The sequence below is a fragment of the Mauremys mutica genome, chromosome 23 (genome assembly GCF_020497125.1).
Source record: "Mauremys mutica isolate MM-2020 ecotype Southern chromosome 23, ASM2049712v1, whole genome shotgun sequence".
NCBI classification, from domain to species: domain Eukaryota; kingdom Metazoa; phylum Chordata; order Testudines; family Geoemydidae; genus Mauremys; species Mauremys mutica.
Window position 1 is genome coordinate 4,617,143 of NC_059094.1, and position 14,967 is coordinate 4,632,109.

Genomic DNA, 14,967 nt, shown 5'->3' on the forward strand with positions numbered 1-14,967 from the left:
ACTTCAGTTCTGTGATCCCAAGTCAGGCGAGCTGCTGCTGCAGGCAGACAGCTCTCGCAGACTGGCCGGGCAGCTTCCTTGGATTGCATTGGCCGCGGTAGTTTCAAAGGTGTAAATGCTCAGGAGCCGGATGTACAAATCATGTAGGAGCAGGACTGGGCTGGAGCCTGCCAATGGCTCATTCCTATCTGTATGTGCCTGCAGCCTCCGACAGAACAAGCTTCCAGCGGCAGAGAGCACCCTCCCTCGTGGAGAAGCAACTATGCAGGGGCAGACCCCTGCTCACCTTGGGTGCGGAGCTCCCTGGTTGCGTGGGGGGCTGACAGCCCTGTAGAATGGGCCTCTCTAACCACCTGACAAAGCCAGCCAAGGAACGTGGTTATTCTTTTATTTATAAACAACTCAACATAAAGTAAGTGCCGAGGAGAGCGCTGGCTGCACTGCACTGGGACCTGCCTGCGAGAGGCCCGTCTGCAGCCGGACAGCAGCAAAGGAAACGTGAAAACCAAGGAGGAGGTTTCTGTGCTGCCGCTGGCCATGGGACAGCGACGAGGCCGAGCCCCTCGTCCGGTTCGTCGTGCTGTGCTGGGGACAACCGCTAGGATTTAGCAGAGACCTTGTTTTACAAATAGCCTTTTATTACGTTTGGGTTTTCTTTCCAATTTCCCCTTAGGGGTAAAGCAGAGCCACATAAGAGCTCCCGTGGCACTCGGACCCAGGGAGCCCCTGGCGGGGGGGGGGGGGGGGGCAGACAGCAAGAGGGAAAGGCAGGAGAGGAAAGAAGTGCTTGTGATGGACATTTCCCTACTTCCTGTCCCTTTGGGCCATGTTCTCGGCGTATGGCTAGCAGGCCAGTGCTCAAGCCCCACCCTGCCCTCAGAGCTGACTCATGGGCACACCAAGAGGCATGGCAGCTCTTCCCTCTGCTTGTCACATACCAGGCAGTGAGATTGTGCGGGGTATTACCCAGCCCGTTTTCCATTGCAGGGCTCTAACAGCTGTGATGAAGAGCCTGCTCCCATCGGAGTTCATGAAAAAGTTCCGTTGGCTTCCTAGGGAGCAGGTTCCTGCCCCATGGCAGGTGTAGGGCACCTGGCTAGGTTCTTCTCCACCTCATTTCTCTACAGCTGCAGCAACTCAGACATGGGACAGTGGGTCACTGCTCAAGTGCCATCACAAATAAATACATTAAACAGCTTGAAACAAGCTGTGCCGGGCGGGAGCTGGGACAGGCCCAGGAAGGGCAGAGAGAGGGACGGCCTTCCCAGAAGTTGTGATCCTGCTGTCACACAGCCAGCCCTGGTCACACACCCCTGGAACCTGCTGATGGTTGACAGAATGAAATGGAGAGGTAAGGCCATTCTAACAGTACCATCTGGACAGACGAACCTTTACATTGTTGGGTAAAGAGCTCTGAGGGTTGCGATTTCATAATAGATACAAAAACATTTCATTGTTGTTTCCTAAACAGATGACACCTTAAAAAGAGAGAATTCAACAGGGCGCCCAGCCCTCCTAGCCCACAGCCCATGCTAACTGGGAAGGCATCAGTCTGTGTCTGCCCCAGCTGAGCTTCCCTCCTTGTCAGAAATAAATACAAAGGAATTGCCACCTTGGCATCGCCAGCATGAGGAAGTCCACCAGCTATGGGCCCCCGGGGCAGGAGGAAAGGCTGCTCTGTCAAGACAGCAGGACTAGCAGGCTTGTGTGACCATGTTCTGGGCTGCAGTCCCAGGCACACAGCCCTTCACGGAAGGCTGGGAACAGGGTGCACAGTCTTTTAAGCTTGCCATAGTGTTACTCCAGGAGTTGGGTTCTCACAGCCTGTCCTGCCCAGCCTGGCATGGCGGCATGGAAAATGCCAGCATCGTAGCATCTGCAGCAGAGCTGTCCATCTGATATAGAGCGAGGAAACAAGGCTAGGCCGGACCAGACAGCCAGGAGAGACAAGGGAACCGGGGCAGAGGAAAGACATGAGAGAGTCGCACTCCTGCAGGGGAACAAAGGGGAAAGGATCCAGCACCGCAGAAGCCCAGGGCGCTGAAGAACTCTGCGAAACACAGCGTGTCTTCGTCCCCTTGGGTGCAGAGGGACTGGGCTCTGCAGTCGAGCATCAGCGCAGGAGCACGGAAAGGGTTCGTATGTTTGTGTCAGGAAGTCCATGAGTCAAGCTCTGTTTGGTCCCTGGGGAGCCAACAAATTGTCTGTCTCCCTTCACGTGCCCACTGTGCTCCTGACAGTGGAAGGAGGGGGGCTGGTGGATCCATGTAGTGATCTGCAGGCGTTTCTGGGCCGTGTCTGCCGGCGGTGTATGCATGCGTACCAGTCTGCAGGGTGTGGCCAGGAGCCCGGCATTCTGACGGGCTGTCCCGCAAAGAGTCCTCTCAGAACTTGCCTTGCTTAAGTTTGTCGATGTGGTAGGTGAGCTTCAGCGCCGGACCCAGCTTCAGCCCCATGTACTTCATCATCATGTCACTCCGCAGCAGGAGCATGGCTTTGCCGTCAATCTCCTGGCACCAGGGAGCAAGAGAAGGTCAGCGTTAGCGAGGCTTGCTCTGCCCTACAAACCCTGGCACTGCCTGGCGCCATCACTAGCCCCAAATCACTGCCTGGCTTAGCCAGGGCACCCCTGGAACTCACTCTCCCAAGAGTACCGTGGGGGGCGGCACTAAAGGACGCTGGCTCCAGGGCTGGGCAGGTTTTCCTTCCCTACAATTCACTAGGTTCTTATAAACCCCATGGGAACACTTGACTGACGCCAGCCCAGCAAGCGTCTGTGTCAGCCATTTCCAAGGCATTCCCTCCCTACTCACTGCCCTGCAGCTCCCACCAACGGGCAGGAATCCTTCCCACCTGCCCGCCCTGGGCCCAGCGAGAATGACCCGACATTCCTACTGGGAGGCTGGCTCCGGTGGCACTGCCTGGTGGGGAGGGGCTGCCATTCAGAAGGAGAACGACAGGGTCCAAGAGAGCAGGACATTCCTTGCAGTGACACCCTCCGTCTCCCCCCTCTCATCCTCAGCCCCACAAGGAAATCACAGCTGCTAAATCTTCCTCTGTCCGCTGCCTCTCAGCTCTCCCCCGGGGGCTGATCAAGGACACTCAACGCATGCCGTGGCTGGGGCTGTTAGACAACAGGGATGGTTAGCTCCATTCATAAGGGGGGACTGGGGGTATTTGAGGGCTCTCGGGGCATGCACTAGAGCAGCTCGAAGCTGTGGTCTGTGGCCCATGGGGGCTGTTAAAGACCCACCTGGCTGCCCACATGATACTGACTCCCCCCCACCCTTTGTTTCCAGCTGTTCCTAAAGATACCCAGGTTTGTCCCTGCAAAGAGCAGCCTCACGTCTCTGTGAAACCAGCGAGAAACAAGGCTCTTGTAGCCACTACTGCGTAGGAGGAAGTCAGGAACGAGAATGTGCCTCCTGCCACGCCCAGACGGAACCCCGCTTCCTTGTCAGCCATTGCTGTGGTGCCACGCGCAGGTGGGTGACTGCCAGGGGAAAGGGAAGTAACATGTTGGATGCTTGGGGCCTTGTCAGGTCTGGGCAGTGGCTCCTGAGGAAGGGCTGGCCTGCTGGCAGCGTGCAGTGGGGGTTAGCAGGGAAAGCCGACATGCCCCCCCAATGAACTCTGAAAGTACAAAGGTGAATGTGATTGTGAAACTGATTAAACAGCTACTCTGAGGACTCCCACAAGACAGCCGAACAGGGATGTTGGCTTGTGTCAACACCAAATTCCATCCCACAAGCACTTTGGGCTTGTGCTATTTTGAGGAGTAGAATGAATTACTTTATGGGCTTTGTCTGATAATGTTTTCATCTTCAGATTCCCCCTCTGTCCCTCACTCAGAGAGAAGTCTGTCCAAAGACGGGATTTAAAATCCTGGTTCTTCTGAGGTGGTTCTGTCCAAGAGACAGGCCAGAGCCAGCCAGGGTGCAATGCTGCTGGAGTTCTTTACTTCCCATGGTTATTAACTGCATTAACCTGCACTTTTGTAGCGCCTTTCACCCAAGCATTTCACACACTTACAAGCATCACTCACTTTAGCCTCACTGCACCCCATGCTCGGGAGCCAAAGGCTGCCCTCCCCGTTCAGCAGTGAGCAAACAGAGGCATGGACTGATCAGGTGAGTTGCCTAAGGCCACACAGCAGATCTGTGGCACAGCCAGGAATTGAACCTTGGCCTCCTGACTCCCAGTCCAGTGCCTTAACCCCACAATTGTTCTCCTCAATTTCTCCTTTGTTTCGGATTTATTTACCTCCCCCACCTCCCCCTGATCTAGCCCTTCCTGGGTAGCAGGCAAAGCTCTCCCAGTGGGAAGAGGAGCTGACCGGAATCACTACTTGCTTCCATGAGACCTAAGGCTCAAAGCACTGCTGAGGGGCTGTCTGCATTGAATGCTGAGTCATGTTACAGCATGGGTGAGCTAATACAACTGTCAGCTCACCCCAGGGTGGCCAGACACAAACATCAATGTCCCCCCCTTTAATTTCAGGCTGTAGCCTAAGGGAACAAACATTCAACCCCCTCAGCAGCAGGTCTCTGCCTGGCAGGGGCAGGTTTCTGGAAAGGCTGGGCAAACTTCACTTCCTGTGATTCCCCCCGCTGGAGGCAGAGTCCGGCTACAGTCCACATTGTCAGCCAGTCCCACACCATGTACGTCAAACGTGCCTGAGGCGTGAAACCTGAGCTGGACAAAACCCTCCCTCAGCGCGAGTGACTGAAGAATCACTTCTGAGCACGCTCAGTGGGCATCTGCTAAATTTAGCAACTTATTACTGGCCCCCACCTTGTGACATCATCACTCATCATTCTCTGTGCCTGGCTAGGCCAGGAGCTCTGAAGGGACAAGAGGCTGTCAATGGGACAGTTTCCAGGGGGCAGATTTTAGGTGCCTCACTGAAACACACACACAAAAATCCTCTAACAAACCACTCAACCTAAACCCAACCAACAGCTACTGTGATTTGAGGGCTCTGAAACTTTCGGTCCAATCTGCACTATCCTGCAAATAGTCACTTTTTTTTGTCATGAAAACATTTCTCAGAACTGTAGACCCAGCGCCTGTGGCGTTAACTCTTGGTAAAGCACCAGGCACTCTTCTCATATAATTTGAGAAGTATCTTCCCATTTCAGAGCCATCTGTACTGTCAACTGATAGACGTGTCTCCCACCAAGCAGCAGCAGCTGCCAACGTGCCTCCTCAAACGGACGAGATCACGAAATTTAAGAAAGTCACCAGCAGTCAGGACATGCAACTTTCAACCTGCAGCTGCAACCTGCCCTCAGGGAGCGTAAGGCCTGCTGGGGATTCCAGCCCCATTCCCGGAGAGCGCGTAAGCATCTGAGTAGCACCACTTGGAATTCAGCATGTGCTTAAATGCTCTGCTGGAACACGGCCAGGTGCTCAGCACCTCCCAGGTTCAGGTGCACGCAGCACGGTCTTGTCTTGTTTTTCTGGCTGCACCTGCATTACCATTTAGGATGTGAAAGGATAGTAGAAAGTAACAAAGTGCCTGCTGGAACCTTAGGGCTGGGGTTTCCACCCTTGTTGTAATTTTAACCATATTACTGAATTACTGCAGGGTTTTACATTTAACAGAGCTACACAAAGACACACAAACCTGTCCTGTGGGGGAGGAAGAGTCTTTTGACCAGCAATTTGCTGTCATTCAATGGGATTCACCATGAAGGAGACATTTCCCTGCAGGGGAGGTGCATTTCAAGGTTCCAGGAGTGACCATTATTTCAGTAAAGGGAGTAAATAATAAGTGGCACAGGCTTTTTCGGTGCTGAAGACTCTGGGTCCGATCCCAGCTGAGAGCTGGAATGCCTGCCCAGGTTCACAGCCTTGGAGAGCTTGTCAATGCTCTGCCCTGTCTCTCAGGAGATACACACAGATGTTTACATCACTTGAGGAAATGATGCCACCTCTCACCGGGGCAAGGCTAGGTTAGATCTCTCCAAACACAGCCCTAGTAAAGGTACATTGGAGGTGACCCTGCACTGGCCAGAGAGCTGGACATCAGCATCTAACTGGGCTTTTCTGCCTCCATCTCTATGACTGTGAGAGTTAGCGTCACTGGAGCACCCTGATTTACACCGGGAGTATCCGGCCCTCCAGCTGGACATACACACAGATATATTTACGTGTTTTCGAAAGAGATCAGCATGGGGTCCCAGTTGTGGGTCAGCTTCTCGTACGAAATGCATCACGTCCTCCACTGTCCAGGAAGAGGGGTCTCGGCTGTTCAGCCGGGAGGTGTCTCTAAGTCCTAGGTATCTATCAGACCCTGAAGAGTGAGACAATGAGAGAGAAACAGTTAGTTAGAGCATCAGCATTCTGGCCGATGTCAGCACAGTGCTGGTGAGGATAGTGCTGGGGTGCAAGGGTGGAGATCAGCACAGCGCTGAAATAGACACGGGCTGGGAGCTAGGGCTGAGGACAGCAGTGTGGTAGCATGGACGGGGGCGGGATTAAGGCTGAGGGCAGCAGGGCGCGGGGGCGGACGGGGCGGGATGAAGGCTGAGGGCAGCAGGGCACTGGGGCGGACGGGGCGGGATGAAGGCTGAGGGCAGCAGGGCGCGGGGGCGGACGGGGGCGGGGAATTAGGGCTGAGGGCAGCATGGTGCTGGCGCGGACGGGGGCGGGGAATTAGGGCTGGGGGCAGCAGGGCGCTGGGGTGGACGGGGGTGGGATGAAGGCTGAGAACAGCAGGGCACTGAGGCGGACGGGGGCGGGACGAAGGCTGAGAACAGCAGGGCGCTGGGGCGGATGGGGGTGGGATGAAGGCTGAGAACAGCAGGGCGCTGAGGCGGACGGGAGCGGGACAAAGGCTGAGGGCAGCAGGGCGCTGGGGCGGACAGGGGTGGGATGAAGGCTGAAGGCAGCAGGGCGCTGGAGTGGACAGGGGTGGGATGAAGGCTGAAGGCAGCAGGGTGCTGGGGCGGATGGGGGCGGGATGAAGGCTGAGGGCAGCAGGGCGCGGGGGCGGACGGGGGCGGGGAATTAGGGCTGAGGGCAGCAGGGCGCTGGGGCGGACAAGGGCAGAGAATTAGGGCTGAGGGCAGCAGGGTGCTGGGGCGGACGGGGGCGGGATGAAGGCTGAGGGCAGCACGGCGCTGGGGCGGGATGAAGGCTGAGGGCAGCAGGGCGCTGGGGCGGATGGGGGTGTTGAATTAGGGCTGATGGCAGCTGGGCGCTGGCGTGGATGGGGTGTGACGAAGGCTGAGAGCAGCAGGGCCTGGGGGCGGGGGGGGGGGAATTAGGGCTGAGGGCAGCAGGGCGCGGGGGCGGCGGGATGAAGGCTGAGGGCAGCAGGGCGCGGGGGCGGACGGGGGTGGGATGGAGGCCGACGGGGGCGGGATGGAGGCCGAGGGCAGCAGGGGCGGATGGGGGTGTTGAATTAGGGCTGATGGCAGCAGGGCACTGGCGTGGATGGGGGTGTGACAAAGGCTGAGGGCAGCAGGGCCTGGGGGCGGGGGGGGGAATTAGGGCTGAGGACAGCACGGTGGGGGCGGACGGGGGTGGGGGGGAGTTAAGGTTGATTTACCCCCTCCCCGGTTTGTGTCTCATCCTTTCTGAACCATTGCCAGACACCATGTTAAGAACGCACCTGCCAAGGCCTGAGCTGTCCCTTTTCTCTTGCAGGGTCAAGACAGCACCCTCCAGTTCTCCCTAGAACTGCAGACTCCCCTCCTCCAACCCCCTCCAGGTGCCTATGACCATATCGCCTCCTGCCTCTCGTCTGATTCTTCTGCCCTCCCCTCACGGCCCCAACAGTCCCTGCTCAGCATGGTGTCCCTTGCGCCCAGCTGCGTTTCCAACTACTACCCCATCTCCCTCCTTTTCTTCCTCTTCCCAATTCATTCAGTGCATCATTCACAGCCGCTGTCTGCAGCTCCATTCATGGCCCAGCCATGCCCCTCAAAAGTTCCTCTGCACCCCCCCCGGGGGGTGCGCACACCATAGTTTGGGGACCTCTGTCTCATAGGCTCATAGACTTAAGATCAGAAGGAACCATTATGGTCATGTAGTCTGACTCCTGCACAATGCAGGCCACAGAATATCACCCACCCACTCCTGTAACAAACCCTTAACTTATGTCTGAGTTATTGAAGTCCTTGAATCGTGGTTTAAAGACCTCAAGGTGCAGAGAATCCTCAAGCATGTGACCCGTGCCCCACGCTGCAGAGGAAGGCGAAAAACCTTCAGGACCTCTGCCAATCTGCCCTGGAGGAAAATTCCTTCCCGACCCCAAATATGGCGATCAGCTAAACCCTGAGCATTTGGGCAAGACTCACCAGCCAGCACCCAGGAAAGAATTCTCTGTAGTAACTCAGACCCCATCCCATCTAACATCCCATCACAGACCACTGGGCATATTTACCTGCTAATAATCAAAGATCAATTAATTGCCAAAATTAGGCTATCCCATCATACCGTCCCCTCCATAAACTTATCAAGCTTAGTCTTGAAGCCAGATATGTCTTTTGGCCCCACTGCTCCCCTTGGAAGGCTGGTCCAGAACTTCACTCCTCTAATGGTTAGAAACCTTCATCTAATTTCAAGTCTAAACTTCCTAGTGTCCAGTTTATATCCATTTGTTCTTGTGTCCACACTGGTACTAAGCTTAAATAATTCCTCTCCGATATATTTATAGAGAGCAATCATATCTCCCCTCAGTCTTCTTTTGGTTAGGCTAAACAAGCCAAGCTCTTTCAGTCTCCTTTCATAAGACAGGTTTTCCATTCCTCAGATCATCCTAGTAGCCCTTCTCTGTATCTGTTCCAGTTTGAATTCATCCTTCTTAAACATGGGAGACCAGAACTGCACACAGTATTCCAGATGAGGTCTCACCAGTGCCTTGTATAACGGTACTAACACCTCCTTATCTCTACTGGAAATACCTGGCCTGATGCATCTTAAAACCGCATTAGCTTTTTTAACGGCCATATCACATTGGCGGCTCATAGTCATCCTGTGGTCAACCAATACTCCAAGGTCCTTCTCCTCCTCTGTTACTTCCAACTGATGTGTCCCCAATTTATAACCAAAATTCTTGTTATTAATCCCTAAATGCATGACCTTGCACTTTTCACTATTAAATTTCATCCTATTACTATTACTCCAGTTTACAAGGTCATCCAGATCTTCCTGTATGATATCCCGGTCCTTCTCTGTGTTAGCAATACCTCCCAGCTTTGTGTCATCCGCAAACTTTATTAGCACATTTTTGTGCCAAGGTCAGTAATAAAAAGGTTAAATAAGATTGGTCCCAAAACTGATCCCTGAGGAACTCCACTAGCAACCTCCTTCTAGCCTGACAGTTCACCTTTCAGTATGACCCGTTGTAGTCTCCCCTTTAACCAGTTCCTTATCCACCTTTCAATTTTCATATTGATCCCCATCTTTTCTAATTTAACTAATAATTCCCCATGTGGAACTGTATCAAATGCCTTACTGAAATCGAGGTAAATTAGAACCACTGCATTTCCTTTCTCTAAAAAATCTGTTACCTTCTCAAAGAAGGAGATCAGGTTGGTTTGGCACGATCTACCTTTTGTAAAACCATGTCGTATTTTGTCTCATTTACCATTGACCTCAATGTCCTTAACTACTTTCTCCTTCAAAATGTTTTCCAAATTACAGATGTCAAACTAACAGGCCTATAGTTACTTGGATCACCTTTTTCCCTTTCTTAAAAATAGGAACTACGTTAGCAATTCTCCAGTTGTACGGTACAACCCCTGAGTTTACTGATTCATTAAAAATTCTTGCTAATGGGCTTGCAATTTCATGTGCCAGTTCCTTTAATATTCTTGGATGAAGATTATCTGGGTCCCCCAATTTCATCCCATTAAGCTGTTTGAATTTGGCTTCTACCTCGGATGTGGTAATATCTACCTCCATATCCTCATTACCATAGTGTTGTCGGAGAAAAACTGTGGCAAAAAGAGGAGAGGTCTGACCCTTGGCCTGGCCCTGTTGCTCACTGACTGCACTTGCTAAGTCAGAAAACTTTGGTTTGGTTTTACAGACTAACAAATGTTTGAAAGTGGTTCCCTGGGCAAGTAAAGCAGATTTTTCACCCCTCTAGGAGGTGGGCACTGAGACAGACAATGTGCACCTGTCTGCCATGGGGAGGACTGGCAAAGCATCAGCCGTTGGAGCCTGCCTCATTGCTGCCTCTTACTATACTCTGCTCCAGCAATTCAGCCTCCTTGTTTCTCCCACTACATTGGGGGGTTATTTGGAACGTGCAGACATTATTTTTGCCAAATTTAAACTGACAATGTTTTCAATTAAATGGAGAGAAAAGTTCCAGTTTTGAGGGACAAGAAGGGAGCGGCACAGCTGGCAGGGGGGAGGAGTTTGTGCATTGTAAACAGGACCGGCTCTAGAGTTTTCGTTGCCCCAAGCAGCACACCGAATTGCCGCCCCGGGCGGCGGGGGCAGTCTGGGTGCCCTTAGGGCGGCAGGCGCGTTTCCGCGGCGGTGGCAATTCGGCTGCAGCTTCTATGTTTAGCTGAAGCCACCCCAGACAGCTAAACATAGAAGCTGTCCCCGAATTGCCGCCACCGCAGAGACGCGCCTGCCACCCTAAGGGCACATGGACTGCCCCCACCGTCTGCGACGGCAATTCGGCGCGCTGCTTGGGGGCAAAACAACAGGGACTGCCGCCCCTTGCAGAATGCCGCCCCAAGCACCAGCTTGGAATGCTGGTGCCTGGAGCCGGCCCTGATTGTAAAGGAGCCCTTGAACCGGACATTTCTAAGAGAAACTACGTGCCCAGGTCTGGCAATGCAACACCTACAGACACTAGTGAACCTTCAAATGCCCGCGAAGCCCACAGTTTGTCAAGCTGGCCTTTGCCAACTGGCACCCATTAGAGAACTGGGGTCTTTTCATTTATTAAAAATAATCAAAGAAATACAAAAAATATGTTAAAGCAACTAAAGCTTCCATGGGTAAGCACTCAAGGGTCAGGACGTGCCAAGAAAAGGGTAAACGCGATACTGTAGCTCTATCCTCTTGAGCATATGCATTACAATGCAGCTGTTAAATATGATCACTGCTTATCTTAATGGCACATATGAAGCTAATTAAAAAAATGTTTCCCTATAAGTAAAGCCTGTGTTATAACATACACACAGGCAGACTGAAGGCTGAATGTCCAGCTCTCATTTCCTGTCTCCTGAGCACTGAATTGTGCAACCGTAACATGCTGTTAACAGAGTCTCTGTTTGTACAAGCTGCACCCAATTCTCCACTGAGCTGCAGCCCCTCTGTGCGCTCTGCTCCCTTCTAGTGCTTCATCTGCCATGCCTGTCTCACGAGGAGCTGTCATCCACAGAGACCCGCAGCATCTTGACTCTCGGGTGTCGGTGTTAGTTGTGCACAATGCCATGGAGAAGGGGACCCAACTCCTAAGTGTGCAGTATTGTTGCTGGTTTTAACCCTCACAGCCTTGGTGATGTTGTGCACACAATCACACAACATTTTATTACGAACAGATGGATTTGGCACACATGCGGATTTACTGCATTTAGCAGCTTTGCTGCACCTGTCCTACACACCGGTTAGTTTATATATATCACAATATAACTGATGTGTCACTAGTGATCGGCAAGCACCCACCCAACTAGGTTTACCTCATCCATTCATCAGCTGGCCAATATGCATCCCATCTGCCCACACATCCACCCCGCATGTCCTCATTCATAACTCAGCTAGTCAGTTCTCCTCACTCTAGCTGCTTCCAATCCATTCAGCTATCACCTCTCAAATCCCCATCCATTCAGCAATCGATTCATCATCTCAACTGCTTCAACTTACACACCCCAACCTATTCATCAACACCTAGCTCATCATTTCTATCCATTCAGCCACTGATCTCCACATCCCTATTCAGCCACCAAGCCGTTCCCTGACTGTCCACCCACAACTCCACCCACCAACGTACCATCCATCTCTAGAACGTATGTCTAACAAACTGTCTGTTTAACTGACAATGGAGAGGTCAGTCTTGGGTACTTGCTGGCATTAGAAAGCTGTAACGGGAGCCAGCAAAGCTCCATATTGCCAAACGAAGAGCCTTGGACGGACGACTTACCCCCAGAGCTAAGCCTACGCAAGGCAGAAGCATTGCCCTGAGTGAGGCTAGAGGGCTGGTGCAGATGCCTGTATCCCTGCAAGCGATAGTCTCTGCAGTTCCTGCTGGGGCTGGATGAGTTGACAGAGTTCAAGGCAGAGTCCATTGGGTCCAGGCGAGGTTCCAGGGGACCTGGGAGGCCGTCTCCCAGAACAAAGGTTTCACCTGTAAGACACCGAGCGGCAGTCAGAACCAATACGGGGTATGCGGTACACAGTTACAATTCTATACAGCGACAGCAGCATTCCTTGTACAGTGTGCTGGAGAAATCAGACAGAAAGGGGTCATTTACTAAGTGCTGCAACGGGGTGTTTGTCTACCAAGTTTCAGTCCTGCTGCTCCTGAGCGTCAGTTAGCTGCAGTTATGGTCCACACAAAGATGTGCACTACCTGTTCCTTTTGTAGCAACAACACCAGTCCCACCCTGCACACTCATCCTCCTGCTGCTTCCATGAGCTCCTTCCTTTGACTGCCAGTGGCAGACAAGGGTGGAAAGTCGCCTGTTCTGAGTAAGATTTGGAAGTGTTCCCTAAATCCACGCAGAAGGGGAATTCCTTCTCTGGTTCACAATTCCACCAGTGAGAACAGGAGCTCTGGGACAATCTGGGTTAAAGGTATTTGTTCTTTCCTGCTCTCCCCCATACCTTGCTATCATCCACTATTGTGAACCCTCCCTCCCCAACCGAGCACCATCTCAGCCCCCTGTTGGGTGGGGGAATTGGGCCAGGGAGTGAATTGACACCCCCCGCCCCGCCCCCGTTCTTCACACACACCCCCACACACACTGGTTCTACTGCTTGAGAGGAAGACAGAACTGGCGGTGGCTTGCAGAGCCCATATGGGACATAAGCCTTGCCTGCTGTGCTTATCCTTACTGCTGGCCCCTAGCAGCCAAGGGTTAAGCCCTTGTTCTAAGAACAGCTCTCTGAGTGGAGGGAGGTGTTGGCTTGGGACCCAGAGCCACAGGACTGGGTTGAGCCCATTCTGGGTCATTCCCTTGCTGCAGGCACTAACCCTCAAGGGACGGGCCCAGCTGACTGGCTTTGCTCGGGTTTTCTAATTGTTGACACAGGCCTTTTATGGACACTGGCACAGGCTTTCCCCAGACACAGACAGCACCCAGCTCTCTTCATCAACCACCAGGGTTCGTTCTAATAACGACACACGCCGTTGTCACTGCCGCTGTCAGGCTGGCTCCAGCACCGAGGTGCCATTAACTATCAGCCACTGTCCCTTTCCACCTGCCAGGAGGGCTCTATGCATATACAGAACTGGGCTCAGTAACGTGCCCAACAGGCTGAAGTTCTCCCCGTTGAAAATAAGACTTCCCCGAGGGTCTAGCAAATAGAGGTGGGGAGGCCCTGCCATGCAGCTGGGGCTTAGCAGGGATGGAACGTTACTGCAGCTAGTAACATGGCTGCTGAGCTTCAGCGAGGCCTTTGCAGCTGTGATCAATGGACGCCCTCACACTACCGCTCCCCTGGTGCCAGTGGGAGGGAGGGAGCGGGCAGCAGGGTGCTCTCGATGCAGGCCCACAGGATTGGAATTCACTTTCTCTCCAGCTCGACTTGAGCCAGGATTTACTGACCTCTGGGGCACCTGCTAGGTTCCCCTTTTCCCCAGGCGATGGGGGAAGGCTGGGGACGAGATGGGGGGAAGCTGGGCTGTATGATCTGGATGGTTTATATGATGTTCGTAGGGATGATTTACAGCTTAAGCAAGTGCATCTAATGCCCTGGGATACTCTCCTCTGCTGTGCACGTTACTGTGCATGTTTTGTGCAAGTCTTGAATGGTCAGGATAGATTCTGTTAATGAATGCATAGCCGCTACACGACAAAGTCAGCTCCACCAGCCCAGAGCCCTAGGGAACCATTCCAGACAACTCTTTGTGAAGGACCTGCTACGTCTAACTGCAAGAGAAGAAAGCGGTTAATGGACCAAGGTGCATTGCTTTTGTACCACAGGTTATGCTATGCAGCCATCACAAGACACTCTTCCCATACCGGCCACAAGAGCAACTTTTCCCAGGGCCAGCAAAGAGACTCTTACAACAGTTCTGAGTTATCTGAGTGGCTACTCAACCCTCCACCCCCCTCCAAACAAAACAAAACAAACAAACAAAAACCAAACAAAAAATGCTGGCATAGGGGAATCAAATGCATTTGTCCCGGCACAGAATTCAAGCTGCTCTTTGAAGAAGGATCGCAAATTCTCCAAGCATGCCAAAGCCTCCACCCTGATAGGCAGGAGGTGCTCAAGTGACACTGGGAGCACAGCATTCAGTCACAATTCCCAGCTTTCAGACCTGCCAACGCATGACAAACGTGACCCCCATGTAGGTAAAGTGGAACACCTGGACTGTGCTGCATCTTGCACCATACATGACAAATGCTAATGTCTTTTCATGTAAACCTACTACGAAGGCTGTTTTCTCTCTGAATGAATTAAATGAACCGTTTTTTAAAGAAGAAAGTTGGAAAAACAAATTTCCTGTGCAATGAACAAAGAGGAGCCATTCGAACAGTGACACTGCAGGCTTGTCTGAGGCCTTGTGGACACTACAAACCGAGCTAGGGCTGATGGCAGTTCAGCTGCAAGCCTAGCCCCAAATCAAACTGCATTAGCACCACTTAAGCACTGAGGTTAGGGCCAAACTGCATTCAGCACTGGAAACCCTCCCTAGCAAGCATTCTCTTGGCAACGCAGGCAAGGGTTTCCCCTCTTGTAGCTGGAGAACCCACTGCTGGAAGGGCAGATTAGCTGCTAGTTATTTCTAGACTGTTACTCTGCTGACTGAACACCCTG

General features: G+C 52.8%; 1 protein-coding gene and 1 long non-coding RNA gene across 8 annotated transcripts in view; one reads left to right on the plus strand and one right to left on the minus strand.

The window, feature by feature from the left end:
• Positions 1 to 450: 450 nt before the first annotated feature.
• The window catches only part of SCMH1 (Scm polycomb group protein homolog 1), a 107,397-nt gene continuing 92,880 nt past the window's right edge, over positions 451 to 14,967 (minus strand). For 6 of the 7 annotated variants that reach the window (XM_044997983.1, XM_044997980.1, XM_044997982.1 and 3 more), the window contains 3 exons: positions 12,122 to 12,325; positions 6,156 to 6,298; positions 452 to 2,510 (listed from right to left, as the gene is read on the minus strand). In XM_044997983.1, the coding sequence (XP_044853918.1) occupies positions 2,385 to 2,510; positions 6,156 to 6,298; positions 12,122 to 12,325 (473 nt within the window). In that variant the 3' untranslated portion in view covers positions 452 to 2,384. Of the gene's footprint in view, positions 2,511 to 6,155; positions 6,299 to 12,121; positions 12,326 to 14,967 lie in introns of all 7 variants that reach the window. The other variant, XM_044997987.1, reaches the window with a different exon arrangement.
• LOC123355475 lies at positions 3,139 to 8,038 on the plus strand. Its single transcript, XR_006575112.1, has 3 exons — positions 3,139 to 3,485; positions 5,142 to 5,341; positions 7,657 to 8,038. It is a non-coding gene; the product is annotated as an uncharacterized LOC123355475 (long non-coding RNA).